We start from the raw sequence: 26,644 nt of genomic DNA on the forward strand, positions 1-26,644 counted from the left end.
CCGCGCCGTGCAGCGTGGGAGTTGTAGTTCGCGGGGCTGTGCCCCCTCACGCCGACGGAAGCGGCGGGAAGGCGGGCGGAAGCGGGCTGCGCAAGGGACTGCGGGTTAGCGGGAGGCTCCGGGTGCCTGGGGTGGCACCGCAGATTCGCGGGGCCTGGGAATGATCTTCCCTGTCGTCCGCCGCGCGCTCACCTGGCTGCCGCGGCCTGGGAGCCGGGCGCTGACCCTCGCCGACATGGAGGTGGCCCTGCGAGGCGTGCGGAAGATCCTCTGCGTGGCCGAGAAGAACGACGCGGCCAAGGGCATCGCGGACCTGTTGTCCGGCGGCCGCATGCGGCGGGTGAGGAGACCGCTGGGCGGGCGGAACGGGGACGAGCGGCCGCTGCTCCCACTGGGGGTCCTAGCCGTTGGGCCGGGGCCTCCGGGCGCCTCTTGCGACCGACGGGCGTTTAGAAACGGAGTTAACGTGTTTCTCGTTTGCTTGGAGACCTTGGGTCCGCCTTGCACGGCGGCGGATGCCAAGCGGGCCTGAGACTCGGAACCGCAGGCCACACTCCCCCGACTTGCTTTCGAGCCTGCGGGGTCACCCCCCTGCACGCCCGGCCCTACAGTCTAGGTGCATCCGACAGGGCGACCCGCCCGAGCCCCTGTTCCGTCGCTACTAACGAATTCCGAGAGTCAGGCGAGTTGGGGATCAGGTGTGTTCTGGACACGGAAGGCCCAAAGGAGAGGAACGGTGAGAAAGGGTCTGGGAAGGAGGTGACACGAGGCCTCAAGAGCTGTCAGGACACTCTCAATTACAAAAGTGGATCCTGAAACGGTTTTCTGGAGATTTCCTAGAGCATGGGTGGACGTTCCCTGCTCTTTTTTCTTTCACATCACAGGGTCCTCAGGTCTCTGCTTCCCGCGGTGGATGGTGGGAACAGGAGCCGAGGTTGTGCGGGTGCTAGCTGACAGCGTCACCTCTTTTCCGGAGCTGAGTGTCCTGGTGACCAGCCCCAGGCTGTGCCCATTTCTAGGGCTCCAGGCTGCTTGAGACGGGCCCGTCTACACAGAGCTAACTTGTGTATCCTTCGGGCTCTGTTTGAGTATCTCTTTTTCAGGGAAGCTTTTCCTCACATCCCTCTCCCCCAGCTGGGTCACGGTGCTGTGTGATAAGCTCACCCTGTCCTACTTGGAAGGCACCTCTCAGTTACAGTTCGATAATGTGCTGTTGATGCTGTATCCTTGGTACCTAACACGTGTCTGGAATACAGGAGGCCCTCAATCCATATTTGTTGGATGAACATTTGAGCTCAGTCTTGAAAGTTTTACCAGACACTGGAAACGCCATGTTCAAAGAACAACCCAGTGGCTTGAAACAGCTTGGCAAGTTCAAAAGCTGGGAGTTGGCATGGTAGGGGAAGGAGCCAGTGGGCACGGCAAGCATGGCAGTTGAAGGCACGCTGTGAGAGGAGTAGAGAGCCACGTGTTTTACATGTGAGTGTCAACTTTTTTTTTGAAGATGTTGGGGGTAGGAGTTTATTAATTTATTTTTGCTGTGTTGGGTCTTGGTTTCAGTGCGAGGGCTTTCTCTACTTGTGGCAAGCGGGGGCCGCTCACTATCGCGGCCTCTCTTGTTGCAGAGCACAGGCTCCAGACGTGCAGGCTCAGTAGTTGTGGCTCACGGGCCTAGTTGCTCCACGGCATGTGGGATCTTCCCGGACCAGGGCTCGAACCCGTGTCCCCTGCATTAGCAGGCAGATTCTCAACCACTGCGCCACCAGGGAAGCCCCTCAACTGTTTTGAAGTATACAGTTCGGCAGCGTTTAGTACTTTCCCAATGTTGTGCATCCGTCACCTCTGTTTAGTTCCAGTTTTTATCACACCAGGAGGAAACCCCGTAGCCATGAAGTAGTCACTCATTCCCCACTTCTCCAAGCCGCTGGCAGTCACTAAGCTGCTTTGTGTCCTCAAAGATTTGTGTCTGTTCTGGATATTTCACACAAAAAGATTAATACAATGCGTGGCCTTTTGTGTCAGGCTTCTTTCACTTAGCATTTTTGAGATCCGTTCATGTTGTAGTATGTTAGTACTACATTCCATTTTACGGCTGAATAATATCCTATCATATAGATAGATCACGTTTGGTTTCTCTTTTCTTCAGTTGGTGAGCATTTGGACTGGTTCCACCTTTTGGCTCGTGTGAATAGAGCTACTATAGACGTTCATGTACAAGTTTTTACTTGAATACCTGTTTTTAGTTCTTTGGTGTAAATGCCTAGGAGTGGAATTGCTGGGTCATAAGTTAACTCTATGTTTAACTTTTTGAGGAAATGCCAAACTGTTTTCCACAGTGGCTGAAACATTTTACATTCTTACCATCAGTGTTCCAGTTTCTCCACATTCTGTCAACACTTGTTCTTTTTCTTTTCTTTTTTTAATTATCACCGTCCTGGTGGGTGTGAAATATCTTGTGGTTTCAGTTTGCGTTTCCCAAATGACCGATGATGCTGAGCCTCTTTTCATGTGCTTGTTGGCCATTGTGTCTCCTTCTTTGGAGAAATGTCTATTCATGTCTTTTGCCCATTTTTGAATTGTCTTTTTGTAGTTGAGCTATGAGAGTTCTTTTTTTTTTTTTGTGGTACGCGGGCTCCTCACCCCTGCGGCCTTTCCCGTTGCGGAGCACAGGCTCTAGACGCGCAGGCCCAGCGGCCATGGCCCACGGGCGCAGCCACTTCACGGCATGTGGGATCCTCTGGGACCGGGGCACAAACCCGCGTCCCCTGCATCGGCAGGCGGACTCTCAACCACAGCGCCACCAGGGAAGCCCGAGAGTTCTTTATATATTCAGGATACTAGGTCCTTGTTAGATATATGATTTGCAGATGTTCTCATTCTGTGGATTGTCTTCTCACTTTATTGATAGTGTTCTCAGATGCACCTAAGTTTTTAATGTTAATGAAGTCCAGTTTATCTGTTTTTCCTTGTTTTGCTGATTATACTTTCACTGTCCTATCTAAGAAGCCATTGCCAAACTGAAGGTCATGAAGATTTGCCCCTGTGTTTTCTTCTAAGAGTTTAAACTGTTATATTAGGGTCATTGATCCATTTTGAGTTAATTTTTCTATGTGGTATAAAGTAAAAATCCAGCTTCATCCTTTTACATATGAATAGCCAGTTTTTCTCAGCACTGTTTGTTTCCCATAGAATGGCCTTGGCATCCTTGTCAAAAAACAGTTGACCATAGATATTTGGGTTTATTTCTGTACTGTCAGTTCTGTCCCATTCTTCTGTATGTCTTTGCTTATGCCAGTACTACACTGTTTAGATTTCCTGTAGCTTGGTAGTAAGTTGTGAAATTGAGCAGTGGCAGTCCTCCTACTTTGTTCTTCTCTTTCAAAATTTTTTGGCTACTTGGGGCCCCTTGCAATTCCATATGAATTTGCTGTCTTAATATTAAGTCTTCCAATCTATGAACACAGATTGTCTTTCCATTTATTTATGTCTTTAATTTTTCAATGTATTTTATTGAAGTATAGTTGATTTACAATGTGTGTTAATCTATATTGTACAGCAGAGTGACCCAGTTATAGATGTATGTACATTCTCTTTCATATTCTTTTCTGTTATGGTTTATCACAGGATGTTGACTGTAGTTCCCTGTGCTATACGGTAGGACCTTGTTGTTTATCCATCCTATATAAAATAGTTTGCTAATTCCAAACTCCCAGTCCATCCCTCCCCCACCGCCCTTCCTCTTGGCAACCACAAATCTGTTCTCTGTGTCTGTGAGTCTGTTTCTGTTTCATAGATAAGTTCATTTGTGTCATGTTTTGGGTTCCACATATAAATGACATCATATGGTATTTCTCTTTCTCTTTCTGACTTACTTCGCTTAGTATGATAACCTCTAGGTCCATCCGTGTAGCTACAGATGGCATGATTTCATTCTTTCTATGGCTGAGTATGTCTTCTTTAATTTCCTTCAACAGTGTGTTACAGTTTTCATTGTGCTCTTGGATGCTGTTATAAATGGAATTGTTTAATTTGCTGTTCAGGTTGTTCATTACTGTTGGGTTTTGTGTGTTGATCTTGGATCCTGCGACTTTGCTGACTTTGTTTATTAGCACTAATAGTTTCATTGTGGCTTCTTTAGGATTTTATCTATAAGATCATGTTGACTGTGAATAGACAGTTTTACTTCCTCCTTTCTGACTTGAATGTCTTTTCTTTCTTTTTCTTGCCCAATTGCTCTGGTTAAAACTTGTAGTAATCTTGGATAGCAATGGCGAAAATAGACATTCTGTTTTGTTCCTGATTTTAGTGGAAAAGCTTTCAGTCTTTCAGCATTGAGTGTGATGTTAGCTGTGGGTTTTTTGTAAATGCCACACTTCACTTTATGGTGAAGGCTGTTGAATTTTTTTTTTTTTTTTTTTTTTTTTTTTGCGGTAGGTGGGCCTCTCACTGTTGTGGCCTCTCCCATTCCGAAGCACAGGCTCCGGATGTGCAGGCTCAGCGGCCATGGCTCACGGGCCCAGCCACTCCATGGTATGTGCGATCTTCCCGGACCGGGGCACGAACCCATGTCCCCTGCATTGGCAGGCGGACTCTCAACAACTGCACCACCAGGGAAGCCCAAGGCTGTTGAATTTTTATCAAATGCTTTTTCTGCATCAGTTGAGATGAGCAGTGTAGGTTTTAAGTGGATCATACTTGTGTTTTATAAAGTCATTGTGGCCGCAGAGAACTTGAAGAAAGGAAGGCTAGAGTCTGGGAGGCAGCTGTTGGGGTTCTCCATGTGGGGCGCAAGAGGCCTGAACCCTAGGGACCCAGGAGCACTGGGTGGGAGCAGAGGGAACAGAGAGGAAGGGAATGATGAAAGCAGTCAGGATGTAAAAGGTAAAAGTTCACCGTGCTTTCGCACGTTTTGGTCCTTCTTCCTGAAATGACATTTTCCCTCTTTTCTCCTGATGAACTCTTCACCTTTTAAAATAAAAAATAAAGGACAACTTAAATGAACCTATTTTGTGAACTCTTTCCTCAGCGTCCTCGCCATCCATTTCCTTCTCTGTTTCCGGATGCGTTCGCATCACTCTTTTTTTTTTTTTTTGGCGGTACGCAGGCCTCTCACTGTTGTGGCCTCTCCCTTTGCGGAGCAGAGGCTCCGGACACGCAGGCTCAGCGGCCATGGCTCACGGGCCCAGCCGCTCCGCGGCATGTGGGATCTTCCCGGACCGGGGCACGAACCCGCGTCCCTTGCATCGGCAGGCAACCTCTCAACCACTGCGCCACCAGGGAAGCCCTTCTCATCACTCTTGATGCTGGCCATCATCATGGGTCGAGTTCTCTTGCTGCTCATCCCTCTCTCCCATGGCGTGTCGCTCCCTAAGACAGTGACGGGTCTGTTCATTTATTTATCCCTCACACAGGGCTTGCCTCGAATGAAGCAATCCCTGCCTTTAAGGGACTTAAATTCTGTGGAGGAGCTAAGACATCTGCACGCAGAGCTCAGAATCAGATGATAGTCGTTGCAGCTTTGTAATAGCAAAGAATGGAAGTAACGAGGACTGGTCATGGCAGCGGGTAGCAAAATAAATTGTACTTTCTTATGATAGATAGTTAGACACCTGTTATGGAAAAGACTTTCAAACATATACACAAATATGTATACATTTGAGAGAAATTCACCAAAATATTGACGCAAGATAGAATCTGTCTCTTTTTTCTTTAAAAGTAGTGCTCAAACGCTAGTAACTACTTCAGATAGTTGAGAGAATACAAATGTGTATCAAGTAAACCAGCCCCACCGTCCACAGTGACCACTGTTAGTAACTTATAGATCTTTGAGGGCTTTATATTCAGGAGGAGAAATCTTAAAAAAGAATCCAGTAGATTCAGTGGCAGCAATGTGATCAGTCCCTACAGAGCACTTAGAGAAGATGGGACTGCTCTGGGGTTTGGGGGAGTTTGGTTTTTTTTCTTTAGTTTTAATGGCATGGATGGCGCTGCAAAGAGATCACAGAAGCCACATTCTTGGTCTGTCTACTAGGTTTTCTTCTTTCGCTAGGCTCCAAAACTCTGCTGTAATTTGGGGGCAACCCATTCCCCTGAGCACCTCACCCAAGTGGTGGAATCATACGTAATTGAGTACTGTCCTCAGCTAGGAACTGCGGGGAGGCAAGTTGGAAATGCCAGGAAAAACATTTTACTTCCTCAGGACCATCCATTGGTGGAGGAGGCTGCCTGGGAGAGCCCTGGCCCCGGGTCGCACACATGCTGTTGGACAGGTCATCCACTAGGAGAGGATTAAAACAGTGGTTTCCAGACTGTTCCCGGGAGACCCAGGAGACCACGGACGTGCACCTCAGGAGCCACCTGGGGCCGGACTGGGGATAGGCTGTTAGCAGAGCTCAGCCTTGTTGCAGCCAGAATGCTTGGACCTTGTTACATATCAGGGTCCATGTAAGAGCTTGTCTGGGAAGCTTCAGTGCTTTCTTAAAAAGAGGTAGAAACCCCAGTGATGCAACGATTTCTTTTCTCTGGTACTAAAAGGGCTTAACTAGCAACTGGAGTTTGTAGAGGGGAGTTTCCTTTCTTGGCAACACTAGACGAGTGAACTCTTAAGATAAATTCCGTCTTTAAATTTGCCATTGTGCCTCGAAAAGAGCCTCATTCAGTGTTCGACACAGAAAAATTGTGTGAGGATGTTCTCGACACGATCCTTCTTGGCGCTTGGAGGTTCCCCCAGTCCCACTCTGCCTGTGTCTTGTCTTCTGTGCAGCGTTGGTGTGAAACGCACATGCATAGCTACTTTTAACACCTTTGTAGAAGGTGGGATCTTCTCTGAGAGGGTTTCGTTCACACATAAGTGCAGCTGAGGAGGAGCTGTGTGGGCTGGTTCCCAGGCCTGACTGCGGCTCATAGCGTTACTGGATTTCAGAGCCAGAGGGACCTCACAGGTAACTTTACTCAGAATAAATTGAGGTTCAGAAGGTGAAAACTTGCCTGTGGACACCCGTTTATTGGCGCAATTGTATGGCCAGGAAGTAGAGAGGTGTGTGTGGAGAACGGACAAAACCGTCAAGAGACACGTGTCCTAATCCTCTCTCTGGAGTAATAGTCATGTGATCCTGGACAAGTCCATTCTCAGCTCTAGAAAGATGTTACGTGGTGTTAGCTGATCTCAGGTCACCTTGCAGCATGAAAGCTCTGTGGACTTGAGCAAGTACATGCTTGTAACTGAGTTCAGAGGGGCCCCTTCACAAACGGTCTTAGTGATTTCACCTTGTTTTAATCTATAGGAGGTACTGTTGCATTTTTAATATTCCCACTTATCAGGGATTTGCTTGATCTTTATGTGAGGAATCATTTGTCTTTTTTGTAATTTATAGATTTTCTTTTTGTTTTGTAGAGAGAAGGACTTTCCAGATTCAACAAGATCTATGAATTTGATTATCGTCTGCGTGGCCAGGTAGGTGCTGTAATACTTCTATCCTGTGGTTGAAGGATGCTTTCAGATCCATGCGCCATTCTGGTGTACATTCTTTGGGTTTTTAGTTTTGGCTAAAAAGAGCAGCTGTTTACGACAAGCCCTCTCTGAACTGCTTGTATTGTAGAATTATTTAATCAAGGAGAATTAGCCTGGCCTTTGTAGAATATGTCACTCTTTTAAGAAAAACTATTGTTATGACCTAAAGATCACTGGTGACAGGTGATCGTTGGAAGCCTCTTTTTTATAAAATATGGTCCCAATCTTAACTCTTTATAACAAAAAAGAAGCTAATATACAATAGTTTAAATTTAAAAGGCATCACGGTACCAGAATTAGAATGATGATTGTATCGCTATAGTTTTGGCTTTGAAGAGGTATGTTTGTTTGTTTCTTCCCAGTCACCTGGTTTTGGGGTGTGTGTGTTTTAATAGACTTCTTTTTAGAGCAGTTGTAGCTTCACAGCAGAATTGAGAGGAAGGAAATACAGAGATTTCCCACATACTCCCTGCCCCGATGCATGCACAGCTGCACGTCATCATTAGCCCCCACCAGACGGCACAGTCATTACAACTGATGGACCTACATGACACCACTGTCACCCAGAGCCCACATTTGACATTGGGGTTCACTCCGATCGTGTGCATTCTGTGGGTTTGGATGACGTGTACCTATTATTATAATATCATACAGAGCATTTTCACTGCCCTAAAAATCCTCTGTGCTCTGCCTGTTCATCCTCCCTTCCCCCCACCCCCTGATGACTATTTTCTTTTCCCTTTGATAGAAGGTCCCCTCTTCTATTTGAATGATTTGGGAAAATCTAATTGCTAAAAGACTAACTTGAATTTTGTTATCATTCAGAACGTCACCATGATAATGACTTCAGTCTCGGGACACTTGCTGGCTCATGATTTCCAGATGCAGTTTCGCAAGTGGTCAGTACGATTCCGGGGGCGGGGGGGAGCGTTCTGATTATGACAGTAAGTTGTGAAATATCACAGGCAGTGTGAGGCATGTCGGTGTTACTTTGTTACTTACAGCAGTAAGATGACTGAATCCACTGGGCTGCTGTAACAAAATACACACACTGGGTGGCTTATGAAGGACAGAAACGTGTTTCTTCCAGTTGTGGAGGTAGGAGGTCGGAGTGCCTGCATGGTCCCTCGAGGGCCTTTTCCAGGCTGTGGCCTGCTGACCTCTCACTGTGTCCTCACATAGTGGAGGGTCTAGGGAGCCGGCCGGGGTCTCTTATAAGACCGCGAGTCCCCTTCATGAAGGCCCACACTCACGACCTGATGACCGGCCAAAGGCCCCACCTTCTGACACCGTCACATTGGTGTCGGGATTCCAGCATGTGAATTTGCAGGGAACACAAACCATAGATACCGTAGCAGTGACCTAGGATTAACTGGTTCGCTGTGACTTTTTACCATATGCTTAGAATAAACAGCCACTTTCAGGTGCGTTCCCCCAAAACACTCAGACCTTTTTTTTTTTTGGCCATGCTGCACGGCTTGGGGGGTCTTAGTTCCCTGACCAGCCAAGGATTGAATCCAGGCGCCGCAGTGGAAGCACCGAGTCCTAACCACAGGACCGCCAGGGAACTCCCTGCCCAGACCCTTTGCATGCAGGCATTGGATTGCAGTCACCCTATCGCAGATGCGTACGAAAGTTCCAGAATTTCTTCTTAGCTCCTGTTAATCGTCACGGGGAGTGCGTTGCCCAGAGGGTAACGCCTTGCCTGTAATCCTCTGGCGTTCCACAGGGGACTCTGTCTGGTGGGGATGCACCCATGAGGGCACTGGGGCAACCTTCTCCCATTGTGTGCTGAGCTAGGATTTCGTGTGTTTTCATTTCTTTTCCAGGCAGAGCTGCAATCCTCTTGTCCTCTTTGAAGCAGAAATTGAAAAGTACTGCCCAGAGAATTTTTTAGACATCAAGGTAGGATCTTTTGGAAGACATATTGAACAACCACCACCTAATGAAACCAAGTGGTTTCTGTATTTTGACTGCACTAAAATTGAAGGATAGGTTTTCCACTAAACTAAGTACCACGATTTAAAAAAATTATTCCCACCCGTTATATAAATGAGGCCACTTCAGCTAAGCGGCTGAGGGACTGAGTGAGCCTTTTCACGAAGAGCGGCTGCTTGACTAAACCCTGGGAGTGAGTGTGGTTGCGTCATCAGTGTCAGCTCCCCTCCCGCCCCCTGTCGGAGGGAAGAGACTGCGATCTGCAAGAGGCCATCTGGCGCTGAGCTGCGGTGTCTCGGGCAGTTAGGGCGCCTGTCCTTGGTTCACTGCTGACTAGGAGCGCTTTTTGGGATGAAGCTCGATTAGGGGGTGATTTTTTTTTTTTTTTTAATTGAGGACATGATCAGAACCCCTAGAGCTGTTGGTGTGTTAGAGCCGAGTTTCAGGGCTCGTCAAGATGGTGTCGTTGTAATAAACCCCTGTCTTCTAGAAGCTCATGGGTGGGTGGGTGGGTCTAAGGTGGGGGGCAGTACTAGTGGCCTTGCCAGCCTTACCACGCACGGCGGGGACAGTTTTCTCCGTGTCTCCTCACCAAGCTGGCGTTCTCCAAGAACCTCATTAATGCTGGGGCAGATCCAGTGCGGAGCTGTCATGCGATGCTCTGCAGATCACGCTCTCACCACTCTTTCCCCACTGGGCGCTTCAGAAAACTCTGGAGCGAGAGGCTCAGCAGTGCCAGGTGCTGGTGATCTGGACCGACTGCGACAGAGAAGGTGAAAACATCGGGTTTGAGATCATCCACGTGTGCAAGGCTGGTGAGTGTCTGCTCTGGAGCCGCGGCAGGGGTGGCACCCTGTCCTGAGTCCCTCTGCCCGGCTCACTGGCTGTAGTCCAGGGCTTGTTGTGTGTTTGGTTCCAGTTGATTGCCAGATCCTTGAGAGCAGGGACTTGATATTCTGCTTTTAAAAATTAAATATTCACGGGCTTCCCTGGTGGCACAGTAGTTAAGGATCCGCCTGCCAACGCAGGGGAGACAGGTTCGAGCCCTGGTCCTGGAAGATCCCACATGCCGCGGAGCAGGTAAGCCCGTGCACCACAACTACTGAGCCTGTGCTCTAGAGCCCGCGAGCCACAACTACTGAGCCCGTGTGCCACAACTACTGAAACCCACGTGCCCTAGAGCCCGTGCTCCACAACAAGAGAAGCCACCGTAACGAGAAGCTGCATCACAACGAGGAGTAGCGCCTGCTCGCCGAAACTAGAGAAAGCCCGTGCGCAGCAACGAAGACCCAACACGGCCAAAATTAATTAATTAATTAATTAAAAACTTAAATATTCACAAAGAATGTATACACTGTATGTAAAGTACAAAGAATAGTTCTAGAATGTTCTTTCTGGTTTTGTTTTTTAATTGTCTATATTCCTTGTACAATGCCTGAACATTAATAACTGTTGAAGTGAGCTTAATGATTTCAGGTAACTTAGAGGAAGTGACACGCAGGCCATTCTCGGGCTTCAGAGAGTGGGGGGCTGCTCTCCTCCCTAAATGCTCTTGTGTTTCAAACTATACCGACTTCTAGGATTAAACATATTCAGTATTCACTCTCAGGGACAGGGTGCATGTCCTGTGTTATATCCATAACAGGACATGAACTTCCCCCAGGACCTTTTAATTAACATCTCCCTTTTCCCTAAAGGCCCAGGAGAGCACGAAATTGACACCTAGAAAGGCTCACGGAGAGGGTTTAGCTAATGGCTGAGATGCACTCGCTCCTGTTTCTGACACCTCTCAGCCTGGTTACAGTGAGGCTTCCCTCTTAGACAGCATGTCTCTGATTTAACTGAACCAGTCAAACTGGCTGCCTCGCAGCTTCATGAACTGGTTTACCCTCCGTTCACGGGGGACCTGCCCCGGTGCCCTTGTCTGCTCCGCAGTGAAGCCCAGCCTGCAGGTGCTGCGAGCCCGTTTCTCCGAGATCACCGCCCGCGCTGTCCAGGCGGCCTGTGAAAACCTGATGGAGCCCGACCGCAGAGTGAGCGACGCCGTGGACGTGAGACAGGAGCTGGACCTGCGGATCGGTGAGGGGTGGGGTGGTGGGCAGGGGGCAGGGCTCGGGCTCAGACGGTGGCAGCTGGCTGTGACCTTGCAGTGCACGGCCTCTCCTTCCTTCCCTCCGTCCTCTCTCCTCAGGGGCTGCCTTCACCAGGTTCCAGACCCTGCGGCTGCAGAAGATCTTCCCTGAGGTGTTGGCGGAGCAGCTGATCAGTTATGGCAGCTGCCAGTTCCCCACCCTGGGGTTCGTGGTGGAGAGGTTCAAAGCCATTCAGGCATTTGTGCCAGAAACCTTCCACAGAATCAGAGGTGAGGCCGCTCGGGGTGCAGAAGCTGAGGGCACGTGGGGAGTCCTGGGTGCTAATTCAGGCTGTGGTTTGCATCTCGCTGCCCTTGACCCCCTCGGCACTGTGTTCAGGACCCACCTCAAGTGTCCGAGGTGGTCTCCTCTGTCTCATGGCTCTTGGCTTTCACCGTGATGGACCTTGTCCTCTCCGGGTCACGGCCTTCCTGTGTGCCCCCCACAGTGACTCACGACCACAGGGATGGCGCAGTGGAGTTCAGCTGGAAAAGGCATCGGCTTTTCAACCACACGGCTTGTCTCGTCCTCTATCAGCTGTGCATGGAGGTGAGAAGGGCTCTGAAGGTGATGATCTCGGAAAACCATCCTGTGATTTCCCAGGCCGCTCCCTCTCTGCCCCATTTCCCACCAGACTGTAGCTTTCAGTCTGCATCCAGGACATCACTTTCTGGGTGCTAGTAAGACTAGAACCCCATGAAAACAGCACTAGAAATGTGGAAGGAAAGACCTGTAGAACTTTTAGGTGAAACCAGAAATGCTAAGAAGCACATAGTTAAAATCCCTCGTGAAGCAGTACACTGACACCAGAGACTGATAAGGACCAGCTGGGCCAGTCCAAACCCGAATCCTAGAGCTGGGTGGAGCTAGATGGCGTCTGCCCAGCGCCTTCCACTGGTCAGATGATGAAATCCAGAGACGTGAAAGGCACAGATGAGTGAATGTCATACAGTGATAACGACAGGACAGGAAAGTAGGGTAAAGGAAAGGAGAAGGGCCAGGGGCGGGGAGGGACTGCTCTAGGGCTGGGACTCGAGAAAGGCATCCCATGGTGACCGCCGAGTGAAGGTGGGAGTGGTCAGCAGCGATGGCCGTGGGAGGATCGAGACCTGCTCAGGCCGCAGGCCAGTCAGCCTCTGGTCCACCCTCAGACGTCCGCTCTGTGGTGCTGCTTCCCGTCGCTCAGCACACGATGGCCTGTGTTAAGCCAGGGGCTGCACGCGGTGGTACCTGAATAAAACTCAGAGGCCTCTAGGTTTAGTGAGTCAGGGATGCCTCTTGGCTCTGGCCCCCGGCAGGTTTAGTACTGACTTGGTATCGGGGAGTAATAACTTGCGCACCTGCTACAGGCCAGACGCGCTGTATGTTATGTGTTATTTGTTCGGTCCTGGTGGTGCCTCTGGGGGTGGTAATGCCAACCCATGCCACAGGCGGGGAAGCTGGAGAAAGTTGAGTAACTGTGCAGACACACTCGAGCTAGTGGGGCCCAAGCTCGGATGGCTCCTGCAGACCACGCTGCCTCTCGGGTCGCCCCACCTGTCCACTGCTCTCCCCTTTGGCCCTCAAGTTTACACAGTCTGCACGTTTGTCTGTTGAATAAAAAGACTTGCCCGTTTTCTGCTTTACCAGGATGTGGTGCAGGGAAACATGGCAGGTGGGGTGCTTGGAGCTCCTTGTCCAAGAGCACCTGGTCCGCAGTCTATTTGCAGAGAGAAATTTGGGTTTTGATTTGTAAATATCCTCATGAACAAATCACTTAAGCTGAGTTCTTTATCCTTTTGCATTCCCTTAAAAATGTGAGGTTGGTCTTAAGATTAGAGTTCTCCAGTTTGTATTATGTAACTTCTCCTATTTCCAGCTCTGTATTGTCGTGAATTAAAAAAAAACCCAAAACAGTAGCACTGTGCATGCGTAGACAGGAAACTAAGGAGATGCCGAGGCTCTGGAGTGGACGCCTTGGGGCTTGTGAACTTGCCCCTCAGAGCCTTACTTTGATTGAGAAGCAGGCGCTGGTGTCCAGCACACTGTGGGCTGCAAGCTCACGTCTTGAGGTGGGGAGCAGGGCCGCTGTGGGCAGTGCCGGGGGCGGCCAAGGAAAGCTGGGAGCATGCTCCAGCAGGTTTAAGTGGCCTCTGCTTTTCCTGGCTTTCTAGGATCCCAGGGCGACCGTGGTGGAGGTCAGGTCCAAGGCAAAAAGCAAGTGGAGGCCTCAAGCTTTGGACACTGTGGTATGTTCTCGGGGTCTGTGCCAGCCCTGAGGAGCTCCGACTTCTGCAGCTGGGGTGGGGCTTCTGCTGCGGAGGGTGGGGCCCAGTGGCCGGAAGCACCTCTTCCCAGTGCCGCACAGGAACGCTCTTAGAAGTAGAAGCCCCAGAGCGCAGGCCTGCCTGACCTCTTACATCAGCTAATAAACGTGATATAACTGCTCTATGTGGGGTTTTGGAAACAAGGAATAGAAATCACCCATCACCTCTCCGTCTTTAGGTAATTGCTGATGTAATTTTGGTGTCTTCCTTTATTTTCAGTGTCCTTATTTTTTACAGCATTACTGGAATAGTAAGTGTTTTCCACCCAAGCATTTTCTTTAACGTTTTTGCATAATGTATGTAAACATCATTTTAAATATCTATTTTATTAGCCTACCCTAGAACAGGGCTTCTGAGATCTTTTAGATCCCAAGAAGAACCACCCAACGGGACACAAGTCTGAATAAACCACATTAGGGTGTCCCTTCCCAGTCACCACTCTGTAGGAAAGTTCAGGGTGTAATTACTGTCAGGGTTGCCTCTGAAGGTTGAACATGCAGAATGTGCAGGGACTTGTGGGCAGTGCACCCTTTATCGCGGGGTGGGCGTGTGTGTGTGTGTGTGCGCGCGCGCGCGTGCCTGTGCACGCGCGTGGTGAGGGACGATGGGAGGGGGTTACGGATTGATTGTGTACTGTAGGCATGAGTGTTTCATCCCTCACTGGTTAATACGCTTTCACGTGTAGCCAGCAGCATTGTTGGAGGGTTGCCAAGGGGAAGGGACATCTGGTGGTCCCCCACGAGGCTTGGAAGAATGGCGTTCATCACCCAGGGGATGTCCCCGGGGTTCAGATGGTGTCCCCAAAGTGCGGGTCTCAGACTGCTGGCATTAGAATCGATACTTTAGACGCTTGTTAAAAGCGCAGATTCCCAGCCTCTGTGCTGGCCCTCCTCTCTCAGAATCCCTAGTGCTCAGGCCCAGGAGCCTGCTCGCATCCCAGGTGGTTCTGGCTTCTGCACATTGGAGTCTGGGAACCCCTGGGCTGGGGCCTGGCTCTGCCCAGCAGTCCCGGAAACCTTTCCGCAGCACAGCCTTTCACGCAGACATGTGAGCGCAGCTGGAGGGACGCCAGGAAGTTCTGAAGAGGAGGCGTGTGGGCGTTTGGGGGCCTGTGACTCACGCACTGTGCCTGTCCACACATTTACAGGAGCTTGAGAAGCTGGCTTCTCGAAAGTTGAGGATAAATGCTAAAGAAACCATGAGGATTGCTGAAAAGCTCTACACTCAAGGGTAAATATTCGCCCACATCTGGGAAGAGAAGTTGATGCACCTTTATCAGGGTGAAGTAGTTTAGAAATAGAGCTTATGAGGAAACCAGACTGTCTAGATACCACCCGGCTCTCAAGTAGAGGAATTTTGACTTTGACTTCTCTTTTCTGATGGAAAAGGCATTTCAAAGTCACTCAAATCCTGAAATAACACTCCACAGAGTAAACTCAAATCCCACTCTCGACCTCTCAGCAGGCGGGGCACCGGGGCCCTGGCAGGGGCGGGTGGCACCTTTAGGACTCGTGTGCCTGCTATAAACCATCCTGCCTTGGGGGTCGTGAGCACCCAGTGCCATCCAGGGACAGTGTGGCCACACTGAGCCATGTGGCAGCCACTCGCCGTAAGTGGCTGTCGAGCACGTGAAATTTGGGTTGTCCAAACTGGGACGTGCTGAGAGTGTAAACATAATGCGTTTTGAAGGCTCGTGTGAGAAAAGGATGTAAATTGTCCCAGTAATGTTTAAGTGGCTAATGGAATGTTTAAAATTACACACAGGGTCCACCTTGTAGTTCAGGGTCAGCATCGTTCTTTCTCTTCTTTAAGACGATCCACGGAGCATGGGCCGCCCGGGTCAGGACCGCAGGGCTTGTCCTGGGGTCGTTCTGTCCACCCATGCTGGGGAGGTGGGGAAGCGCCCCAAGTGCCCCGGGGGCAGGAGGGCTGGGCTGGAGCAGGTGTGCCCTTGCATCTGTCCCCGACCTCCGGGAGTGACCCAGCAGGACGCCTGTTGCTCCTCACCCACTGCGGGGGTCACGTCTCAGGGCTTTCCCCAGCGTGGGTAACGTGGTTGCCTGGATCAGACGGGCTGTTGCAGGTGTCACCAGTGTTCTCAAGCTGATTTAGTCGTTTATAGACCAATTCAGCAATTTCTTGTTGTGTTTGTTTGGCTTTGTTTAGGTACATCAGCTATCCCCGAACTGAAACAAACATTTTCCCCAAAGACTTAGACCTGACCGCGCTGGTGGAGGAGCAGACCCACGATCCACGCTGGGGGCCCTTCGCCCAGAGCATTCTAGAGCGGGGCGGCCCCACTCCACGCAACGGGAACAAGTCTGACCAAGCTCACCCTCCGATCCACCCCACCAAGTACACGGACAGCCTGCAGGTTGGTTTCCCTGGCTGTGCTGCCGCAGAACCCGCAGGGAGGTCAGGGGTCAGGGCTGGGGTTTGAATCTACTCTGCAGGCTCTGTCTTCCGGAGCTAAGTGGGTTCGAAATTTCCATCTCAGAAAAGAGGTCGTGTCAACATCCTCCTCCCACAGTCTGCCTGGCTTCCCGAGAGACCCCCGTGGGGGCTCTGCTCCATCTAGCCCTCCCCTGCACTCCGTCCCCTCCCTCTGCTGCTGCCCTGACCCTCACCACAAACCAGGCGGCCCCTTCCCTGAGCCCGTGCTCGGCCCCCACCCTTCTCCTCCCAAGACCGGGCCGGTTTCCGTCACGTTCCCGAAACTTCACCGCCACCCTCCGGCCGCACTCCGGGCTGGGGGCTTTCTCACCCAGTGCCTGGAGCCTGTAACACGGGCCGGCCGTGCTCTCAGCCAGGCACACGCTCCAGGGGCCACGGCTGCTGAGGCCTGCTTGGCGGCTGCAGGCTTATTGTTTTGTTCTGCCTTTAATAACACACGTTCTTTCTGATTCTGAAAGCTGTACATGTTTATTTTAGAGAATTCACAAAATAAAAAAGATTATAAGGAAGTAAAAAATTACCTGTAATCTCACCATTTCCTGAGAACCACGTTTTTATCCTCTGTGTGTATATAATTCTTAAAATTAAAGTATAACCTTAAACAGCTTTGTAAACTAATGTTTTCTGTTTTATATCATGAGTATTTCCCCACAGGCTAAAATATTTTAACGTATGGTATATGATGATTGCATAGAGGTACTGTATTTTGCTACATCTGTTTTTAAAGGATGATCTACTGCAGTTAACATTTGCATAATAGATATTTAGGTGGATGTCACATTTCCTTTGAAGACATTCTTAGAAGGAGAACTTTTGGATGTCAGTATGATCGTCTTACAGGCTTCTGATAGAGGGGCTTCACCATGTCCTTGTTCCCGAAAGGGTGGAGGATGACCACGAGCCCTGTGACAGGCCTGAGGCTGCCGGTGCATCTTTAGTCTGTGTGTCCTACACACGCTGGGCCTCTTGGAAACTGGGTGCTTTCGCTTTGGTTTCTGCTCAGACTGGGTTTACATCAGAGGAGTTGCTTTCCAGTCTTGATGGCAAGGGGACTCCACTTGTGAAGTTTATTGGCCTAAACCCACAAGCAGCGAGGGATCTGCCTACACTGCACTTGGGCACAGGGCTGCAGGAGCTGCGCTCTGGTGTGTGTGGAGCTTTGGGCTGGAAGCTAGCACCAGCCAGACTGAACTGCCGGCAGCGTCTAGAGGGACTAGGGCTCCTCTTCTCCCCACAGGGGGACGAGCAGCGACTGTACGAGCTCATCGTCCGCCACTTCCTGGCCTGCTGCTCCCAGGATGCCCAGGGCCAGGAGACCACCGTGGAGATTGACATCGCACAGGAGCGCTTCGTGGCCCACGGCCTCGTAATCCTGGCCCGAAACTATCTGGACGTGTACCCCTACGATCGCTGGAGTGAAAAGGTGACACAGCGGGGAGGGGGGACCGTCGTGCTCCCGGCCCCCACACCACGTGACAGAACAGAGCGTGGTCTGTGCCTGGGCGCCGGGCAGGGGTCTGACCACCACATCTGCTGCCCTATGTAGACCCTCCCTGTCTACAGTCGAGGCTCCTGCTTTCAGCCCAGCACCGTGGAGATGGTGGACGGGGAGACCAGTCCACCCCAGCTGCTCACTGAGGCCGACCTTATTGCCCTCATGGAGAAGCACGGCATCGGTAAGTAGCTTGCTATCATGGTAACCAGCGGCTCTTGCCCTCTCATGGGTGTGGGGCCCAGTTCTCCTCTGATCTTCACGACAGGTCTAACGAGGGGGCTGTGTTCTCCTCCCCACTTTGTAGCTAAAGGGAAGCTTAAGAGCAGTTAAGAACTTGCCTCAGGTCACAAAGTGTGTGAGCTGTGAACACCTGGGTCCAGATAACTGCAGTCGGTGCCCTTAACCACTGCCCTGCACCACCCGCATAGGGACATAGTGTTTCCCATTACTCGGGAGTCTCACCTGGGACACACTGACTGGTATTTTTGGCCCACACAGGAATTTGTTGTTTTCGTTGTATTCTTAACAAGGTACTAACATTTAAACTGCCAGGATTCACGTAAACACTCTTTTGAAGCATCGGGAGGTCTGGCAGCCTTGAGTGGTGGCCGTTTTCTGTCGCTCACACTTGGCTTCGCTCACCTGCTTGGCACGTGCTGGGCCCTTCAGAGTCTGAGTCTGCCACCCGCCCTTTGCCATGGGTGGCCGTTTGCTTAGCTTCTGTTAAAGCATTTCCCATAATTGTTTAAGAATCAGAAGTTGGATTAAAAAAAAAAACTGGGCCAGAACTGTTTTTCCCAATAAGTCCCGTGGCCCAAGTTTTGCAGGTGGGTCCCTTGTGACTGATCTGCTTCCCCCCTCAGTTTTCACCACTGCTCTGCAATCTCAAGGACTACCTCTGGCAGCTGAGTCCAGAAGGGCCAGCACCACAGGGCAGGGGGCGCATGTGGAGGGGCGGCCCCCAGGCACAGCCGCCTCACTGCAGAGTGAGTTTTGTGCCCCTGCCTGGAGCCCACTGGCCATCACTGTGCTACCCAGAAAGCCTGTGGGTTTAGGTACAAGTAGAGGTAGTTCACCCACCATAATTTGTTTATAAAAACTTTGGTCCACAAGAGCTGACCTTGGTCTAGACCCTGGGGACACAGTAATGAGGCCTGGTCCTTCCCTTCAAGGGCTCATCCAGCAGGAGAAACAAACCCAACCAAAACATTAGATGCGTCGGGAGAGGTTCTGCAGGGACCTCAGAACCTCGTGGTGAGAACTCGCGCTGAATGAAGGCAGGGCCTGAGGAAGGACGCGGGGACCAGCAGGCACATGCTGTGGGGGGAGGTTCTGGAAGGCAAGGCCGGAAAGATGATTTGAGCCCGACTCTGCGGGGCCTGGACACCGGGCTCAGGGGTCGGATGTGCCCGAGGTCAGCAGAGAGCCGCCTGAGATTTCTAAGAAAAGAGCTCGCAGACCTACATTGAAACAGTGGTAACAGCTTTATTGAGACATAATTCACACACCATCCACTCTACTGAGCTCAGAGGTACAGTCCAGTGTTCAGTAGATTCATGGAATTGTGCAGCCATGGCCACAGTCCACTTCAGAGCATTTTCGTCACCTCAGAAGCCCCATGCCCGTTAGCTGTCCCCCTCCCCTGCAGCCCCCCAGCCCTCATCTTTCTGCCTCAGTGGATGTGCCTGTCCTAGACATTTCTGATCAATGAACGACATAGTGTGTGGCCTTCTGCACCTGGCGTCCCACGTTGCCTGCTCTGCGGGCTCGTCCAGGTAGCGTCTCAGTGCTTCACTCCTTTTCACCACCAAACCTCTTCCGTCGTGTGGATGGACCACATTTCGTTTGTCCGTTCATCAACTTGTGGACATTTGGGTTGTTTCTAGTTTTTTGTTACTGTGCATAGTGCTGCTGTGAATATTTGTGTAGAGGTTCTTGTGTGGACATGATTTCAGTTCTCTTGGGACATCCCTGTTGCAGAATTGAGGGGTCACATGGTGACTCTGTGTTTAACACTATGAGGAGCCTCCAGACTTTTCCACGGCGGCTGCACCATCTTACAATCCATGCAAGAGTCAGGGGTTTCACCAACATTTGCCGCTCTCTGTCTTTTGGGTTGTACCTGTCCCAGTGAGAGTGAAGTGGTATTTCTTTGTGGTTTTGATTTGCATTTCGTTGGTGGCAGAGCTACATTTCAGAAGATCCCCTTGGTTGTGGCATAAAGAGTGGGCTGGGTGAAGGAAGAGACCAGCAGCCAGGAGACCAGGGACGTTGTAATGATGTGGATGAGTGATGTGGGCCCTGACACGTGGCGGGGGGCAGGGGGGCTTACAGAAGGGATTTCCAAGCTGGGCTTGACAGCTGAAGTGTGTGGACGTGGGGGAGAGGAGGCTGCTGTTGTGGTTTCCACGTGGCCGGCTCTGAGTGGAGGTGTGTCACCTGCAACAGGAAGTCCAGGCAGAGGAGGGGGGCTGCGCGGGGTTGGGGCGTGGGTTAGTCTGAGTGACAAGGGTGGCCTGCAGGTACCGACGCGACGCACGCGGAGCACATCGAGACCATCAAGGCCCGAATGTACGTCGGGCTCACGCCAGACAAGCGCTTTCTCCCCGGGCACCTGGGCATGGGGCTTGTGGAAGGTGAGGAGCCGGGGACTCGAGCTTGGGCAGAGGGCGGGGTGTCACTGAAGCCCCGCGGGTGTGTCCGAGCCACACGATGCTGCCCTTGTTCACAGGCTATGACTCCATGGGCTACGAGATGTCCAAGCCTGACCTGCGGGCCGAGCTGGAGGCTGACCTGAAGCTCATCTGCGAGGGGAAGAAGGACAAGCTCGTGGTCCTGCAGCAGCAGGTGCAGAAGTACAAGCAGGTCTTCATCGAAGCCATGGCCAAAGCCCAGAGGTGAGTACGGGCCTGCTCTCCTGTGCAAGCCCGCTCAGCCCCGGTGACGGCGTGCCCCAGATGCCGCTGTTCCCGCCAGGCAGCTCACCCTCGCCGGTGGCCACGGCCCCTCCAGGCTTTCCTCCCGGGTTTGGCTGGTTCCTGCTGCAGAGCCTTGCCAGTCTGGAGACCGTAACCAGAAAGACCTGGTCCAGTTTCTCTGGGCTGTTGGCTTTGGAAACGCCCTTTCCATCCTGTCCTGAGTTAGCAGGCAGCACAGCCTCGTGGGTGGGTTCACCGGGTGCTGGTGTGCACCCCGCTGTTCTCTAGGGCACTGGGAGGTGGCTGTAATAAGTAGCATGCGTGTATTTTGTTAGAAGTAACACGTTTCCTAACCCCGTACCAATTTTGAAAAGAAATGCATGCGCTAGTTTAAACTTGATTCCAGACCCACACTCGGGTGTGTGAGCGGCCGGGCCGTCTTGTTTGCTTGCTGTGGGGCTAGTGGCGAGGCAGAAGCGCCTGCCTGCGGCTGGATCCCTCCTGGGAGCCGCGGGTTGGAGGAGCCGGCCGCTTGGCCAGCACGGCGCCCTGTTCCCAGTGCTCCACCTCAGGCCTCTGGCTGACTGGCCGGCTCACCGGGTCGTGCGTGCTCACGCGGTAAATGCTCTGCTGGTTCTTCAGGTTGGACGAGGCCTTGTCGCAGTACTTTGGGGCAGGGGTGGAGCTAGCCCAGCAAGAAGCCATCTTCCCAGCTGTGCCAGAGCCCGTCAGGAAGTGCCCACAGTGCGGCAAGGACATGGTCCTCAAGACCAGGAAAAGCGGCGGGTCAGTGCCCAGCTGTGCCTTCCCCGCCCCGCCCCCCGCCCCTGCAGCCCAGTACCGGAGGCTGTGCAGGGCCCATCCTTTTGTTCCCACGTTGCTATTTAGATGCAGGCCTGCTTCACCAGCCCCTGGACTGGGCGTTGGGGCTGGAATGGTGGCCCTGGGGGTGTGAGGCCCTGTGGGAATGGGCGGGTGGGGGGGCTGGTGAGGGCGGGGCTTATCCCCTGGGGATGGATGGCGCTCGCCCTGTGTGTGGACGGCGATGCAGACCCTACTGGTCGCTGACCCACTGAGCCCGTTTTCCTCCTCACAAAGCTGCAGGGAGGGGGAGGATCGGATTCTCTGCAGCACGTGCAGCCTGGGCAGGTGTCCAGGCTGCCGGAGGCCTAGGCGGGCTCAGGGAGCACCCAGGGGCCAGCGGGGCCCTGCCGTGGTCTGGGTGCTGGCAGCGGCTTGGTTGTTTTTAAGCAGGAAGAGGCGTCAGCAGTGTGACTGTGGGGATTTCAGGGACGTAAATGCAGGCTGGTTTTCCTGTCACTCAGTGTCAGTGACCACTGTGTCTTCCAGAATCATGAGTGTGCCATGTCATCAGCTGGAGCTGTCTCCGGCAGCTCTTGCATGACCCCGGCCCTCACTCCCCAGGTTCTACCTCAGCTGCACGGGGTTCCCGGAATGTCGCTCGGCCGTGTGGTTCCCGGACAGTGTGCTGGAGGCCAGCAGGGACGGGAGCGTGTGTCCAGTGTGTCAGCCACACCCCGTTTACAGGTGAGCTGGGGGCCGAGGCACCTGCAGGATGGGCACAGGGTGGCATCCCTGGGGGCCCTCATTCCTTGGCACCTCCTGGAGGAGCCCAACCTTTCCCCGCCTCTCCCACCGTGGGCTGACGCGGAGGCTGAGGAAGGTGGTCTCCTCCAGAAAGCCCCAGGCCCGCGCCTAGGGCTGGTCCCCAGACCTTTGGTCATGGGACCCCTTCACCTCTCAGAAATCACGGAGGAACCCAGAGAGCTTCCGTTGTGAGTTCATGTTTATAAAGATTCTGCCACGTTTTCAGCTGAAGTGGAGGCATCGTTTAAAATGTTTATTAACGTGTTTGTAACAAATGCATACTAACATAAGTGAACATGTTTTTAGGATAAAATGTACTTATTTTCAGAAAAAAAACGAGAGGAAGATTGCATTGTTTTCCATTTTTGCCAATTTAACGGTCTGGCTTAACAGGAAACGGTAGGATTCTCAGCTCTCCATCTGCAGTCAGTCTGCTGAGTTTACTGTGCGTTTCGGAGCTTCTGGAACACCCTAATGCATGCACACAGGAGAATGAGAGCAAAGCCCGCGTGCGTCCTAGTGCCGCTACCAAGTAGTGTGCCGTCACGTTGAGAGGCCCTGGACCACGCTGAACTGGGGCACAGGGAGGTGCACCTTCCAGAGGCTCCTGGGTTCTGGCGGGTGATGGGCCTTAGAGCTCATCTCCCTCCTGCTCTACGCTCCTGTGCGACCACAGGGGCCGGGCTGGCTGCGCCTTGCGTGGCTTTCCTAGGTGGGGTGGGCACAGCCCTGTGTGGACCAAGAAGACTCGCACCCGGTAGTTAACGTGTTTTCTCATCTTCTGGCCTCACTAGGTTGAAGTTCAAGTTTAAGCGAGGCAGCCTTCCCCCAACCATGCCACTGGAATTTGTCGGCTGCGTTGGTGGCTGTGACGAGACCCTGAGGGAGATCTTGGACCTCAGGTTTTCACGGGGGCCCGCCCGAGCTGGCCAGCCGGTCAGCCAGCCCTCCGGCCACCTGCAGGCCAGCCAGCCCCTGGACAGAATGGGCAGCAGCCAGCACGGCCACCCCCAGCCTCCTGCCATCACGCCCTCGAATGCTCTGGCCAGGACTGCGCCCCTGCCCGCCGCCGAGGGCGAAGGCAATTCGGTGACCTGCAACTGTGGCCGGGAGGCCCTGCTGCTCACCGTCCGGAAGGAGGGGCCCAACCAGGGCCGCCAGTTCTACAAGTGCAGCGGCGGCGGCTGTAGCTTCTTCCTCTGGGCCGACAGCGGCCACCCAGAAGCAGGGGGGCCTCCCTCCGAGGTGCCCAGACCCCCGGGCGGCTCACTGGGACGCCCGCCGGGCTCAGGGAAGCCCCTGGGCGGGCCCGGAAGCCCCGGCGATGGTGGCGGCGGCGCACGCTGCCTGTGCAGCCAGCCCGCTGTCACGCGCACTGTGCAGAAGGACGGGCCCAACAAGGGGCGCCAGTTCCACACGTGCGCCAAGCCCCGGGAGCAGCAGTGCGGCTTCTTCCAGTGGGTGGACGAGAACGTGGCCCCAGGTGAGGGGGCACACGGGGCCTGCCCGAGGAGGGCAGGGGTGGTGGGGTGGGGGCACGGGTTGCCTTGCTCCCCCTCCCCGCTCAGTCACGCCTCCTGCAAGGTCACGGGCAGCTTGCTGTGTGCCGGGCGCCACGCCGTTGTATCTGTGTGTCTTCTCTCACCTTTATCGGGTGGCGGTTGTGATTGCGACTCACAGGAGAGGAGGGCGAGGCCCAGACGGGTGGCAGGACCTGTCGGGGTCACACAGCGACACGGCCCAGGCCTGGCTCCTGGGTCCGCCTGCTCCCGTAGCCCTGCGCTCCTCCCGCCTTTGTAAACCTGGAGGGCTCTGTATCGGAGCCTCATCCTGTAAGACGGAGGCCCTGGCCCTGATACCTGGTTCCTGCCCTGGGTTACACAGCTTGGGTTGGCGCCCCACGGATGGGTGTGGGGAGGACCGCTGCCGGACGCTGGGTCAAGGTGAATGACGCACCTGAAGGCACCTGGCCCCTCCAGGACACGCGGAAGCCTGGTCACGCGTGAGGGAGCCCGGCGGGAGCTTTCTCTTGGGGCCCACCTGTGTGACCTTGAACCACTTGGTGCGGCTTCTCGGCCTGTTTCCTCTGTAAGATGGGCACCTGCCCACCCTTCTAGGGTCTGTTAGCCTGAAACTGACTCTAGCACACGTGCGGCAGGTCTGCACACACAGGGAGAACCCAGAGGCTTGGGGCAGGCGGAGGCTGGAGATGCTAGTGCCGTGCGGGAGGTCGTCCTTCGGCGCACACGGCAGACGCACAAGGGCTCCCGGTGGGCGGAGGTGGTGTCTGGTCTCTGGGCCGCCTGGTCATTTGTCCTGGGTGATGGGGCGGCCAGTACTGTGAGGCTCTTGGAGGACTGGAAGGGCCCAGAGCTCGGGCTTTGCACGCGCTCGGGGGGCTGCTTGCTTGGTCCCTGCTTCTGCGTGTAGGTGACACGGGCCCCCTACCAGGGCTGGGGCTCTGCCGTCCACACTCATTTCTCCCCTCGCTCTCCCCGCAGGGACCTTTGGAGGCCCCCCCTGGGCAGGAGCCAGAGGAGGAAGCCGGGAGCCGGAGGCCAGAAGCAAAAGGGCCCGGGCTGGTTCCTCGGACGCCGGGTCCGCGGCCAAGAAACCCCGGAAGTGCAGCCTTTGCCACCAGCCTGGACACACCCGTCCCTTCTGTCCTCAGAACAGATGAGGGCAGGGTAGGGCCAAGGGGGCCCCTGCCTCCACCTGCTGCTTTTGTCTCGGGAAACGAGCTGTTTCTCCAGGGCCAGGTGGCCCTGCGCTGCCAGGGCGGCTTTGAGGAAAGTGGCTGCTCTTGGAGTGTGACCTGTGTTCTAAGGAGTCCGGGTCCAGACCGCTCTCTCAAGAAGGCCACGCCTGGTGGACAGCGGCCCTGTGTCTGGGGCTCAGGAACGGCCATGGCCACAGCTGAGAAGCCATGGAGGCTGCCCCCTGCGATCCACAGGGGCCGTGCTGTCGGCGCCCTGGCGGGAATCAGCCCGGCCCTTGAGGGGCCTCCCTCCACAGACGTCCTGAGAACGGGTAGGACGGCAGGGATCCCCTGTTCAGAAGTTGTGTCTACAGAAGGGTTATCCCTCTTTATCTCAAAGCTGCTGTGGCCAGGACGCCCCACAGCTCATGTGCCTCAATAAAGGATTCTACCCCTTGACCCTGGCGGGTGATGGTGTAGCGTCTGGTGAGAGTTGGCAGGAGTGACGGGCACTTGCAGGACCCCGGGCAGTGCCTGGGTCCTCTTGCCATCCTCTGGCCCCAGTGGCCTCCCGCGGCCGCACCGCTGGCCTCTGGGGCAGAGAAGAGCCGCCGGTGCAAGATTCCGACGCTTCCCGTCTCCGCACCCTGCAGAGGTGTCTGCGCCTCGCCCGCCTCCCGAGAGCCTTGGGAGCCGAGCAGAAGCAGGTCGGCTTCGCTCCGTGGTTTAGACAGCGAGCTGGAGGACAGGCTGCCAGCGTCACCCTGCTAGTGGAGAAATGAACTGTCCTCAGGTCTTGGGACTCCCAGCCCCAAACCCTTCACTCAGACCAGTCCTTGTGCCCTGGCTGGGGGGCGGGATGCCCGCAGTCGCCCCTGGAGCATCCGGACGGTGGGTGTGGGTCGGCCCCGCAGCCCAGTCTACTTTGTGGTTTTACGTGTGCCGGACATTTCATATAGACGGAACCGTGCGGCACATGGGCTGTGTGTCTGCTTTTCTCTGAGTGGCGTGTCTTCCAGGGTCGCCCCTGTGGTTGCGTGTCGGTGTTCTGTGCCTTTTTACAGCTGAACTAGTCCGCTGTGTGCATGGGCCCCGTTGTGAGCAGTGTGGCTGTAAGCCTTCACGTACAAGTATTTGAACGCCTGTTCTATATTCTTTTCAGATCTACACCTAGGAGTGGAGTGCTGGGTCGTGAAATTCTATGTTTAATTTTTTGAAGAACCACAACAGCTGCACCATTTTACATTCTCACCAGCAACGTACGAGGGTTCCTATTTCTCCGCATCCTTGCTAGTACTTATTTCCCCCTTTTTATTTTTTTTTTTATATAAATTTGTTTATTTTGTTTTTGGCTGCGTTGGGTCTTTGTTGCTGTGCACGGGCTTTTTCTAGCTGTGGTGAGCGGGGGCTACTCTTTGTTGCGGTGCGCGGGCTTCTCTTCGTGGTGGCTTCTCTTGTTGCGGAGCACGGACTCTAGGTGTGCGGGTTCCAGTAGTTGTAACTCGCGGGCTCCAGAGCGCAGGCTCAGTAGTTGTGGCGCACGGGCTTAGTTGCTCCGCGGCATGTGGGATCTTCCCAGACCAGG

General features: G+C 53.4%; 1 protein-coding gene across 2 annotated transcripts; it reads left to right on the forward strand.

Moving 5' to 3' along the window:
• The first annotated feature begins 46 nt into the window (after window positions 1-46).
• TOP3A (DNA topoisomerase III alpha) lies at window positions 47-25,518 on the forward strand. Of its 2 annotated transcripts, none has more exons than XM_004266785.4 (19): window positions 47-340; window positions 7,394-7,453; window positions 8,336-8,409; window positions 9,340-9,415; window positions 10,155-10,263; window positions 11,384-11,527; window positions 11,640-11,810; window positions 12,029-12,129; window positions 13,734-13,808; window positions 15,034-15,116; window positions 16,053-16,260; window positions 17,578-17,763; window positions 17,887-18,016; window positions 20,358-20,471; window positions 20,567-20,732; window positions 21,396-21,539; window positions 22,179-22,301; window positions 23,156-23,844; window positions 24,863-25,518. In XM_004266785.4, exons 1-19 carry the CDS (start codon window positions 161-163, stop codon window positions 25,039-25,041), a joined length of 3,012 nt encoding a protein of 1,003 aa, XP_004266833.1. In that variant the 5' UTR covers window positions 47-160; the 3' UTR covers window positions 25,042-25,518. The 2 variants fall into 2 exon arrangements, with proteins under 2 accessions (XP_004266833.1, XP_033278608.1); XM_033422717.2 differs by lacking the exon at window positions 47-340 and adding an exon at window positions 5,126-5,382.
• Window positions 25,519-26,644: the final 1,126 nt, after the last annotated feature.

This window comes from Orcinus orca, chromosome 19 (assembly GCF_937001465.1).
Source record: "Orcinus orca chromosome 19, mOrcOrc1.1, whole genome shotgun sequence".
In the NCBI taxonomy this organism is placed as follows: Eukaryota; Metazoa; Chordata; class Mammalia; order Artiodactyla; family Delphinidae; genus Orcinus; species Orcinus orca.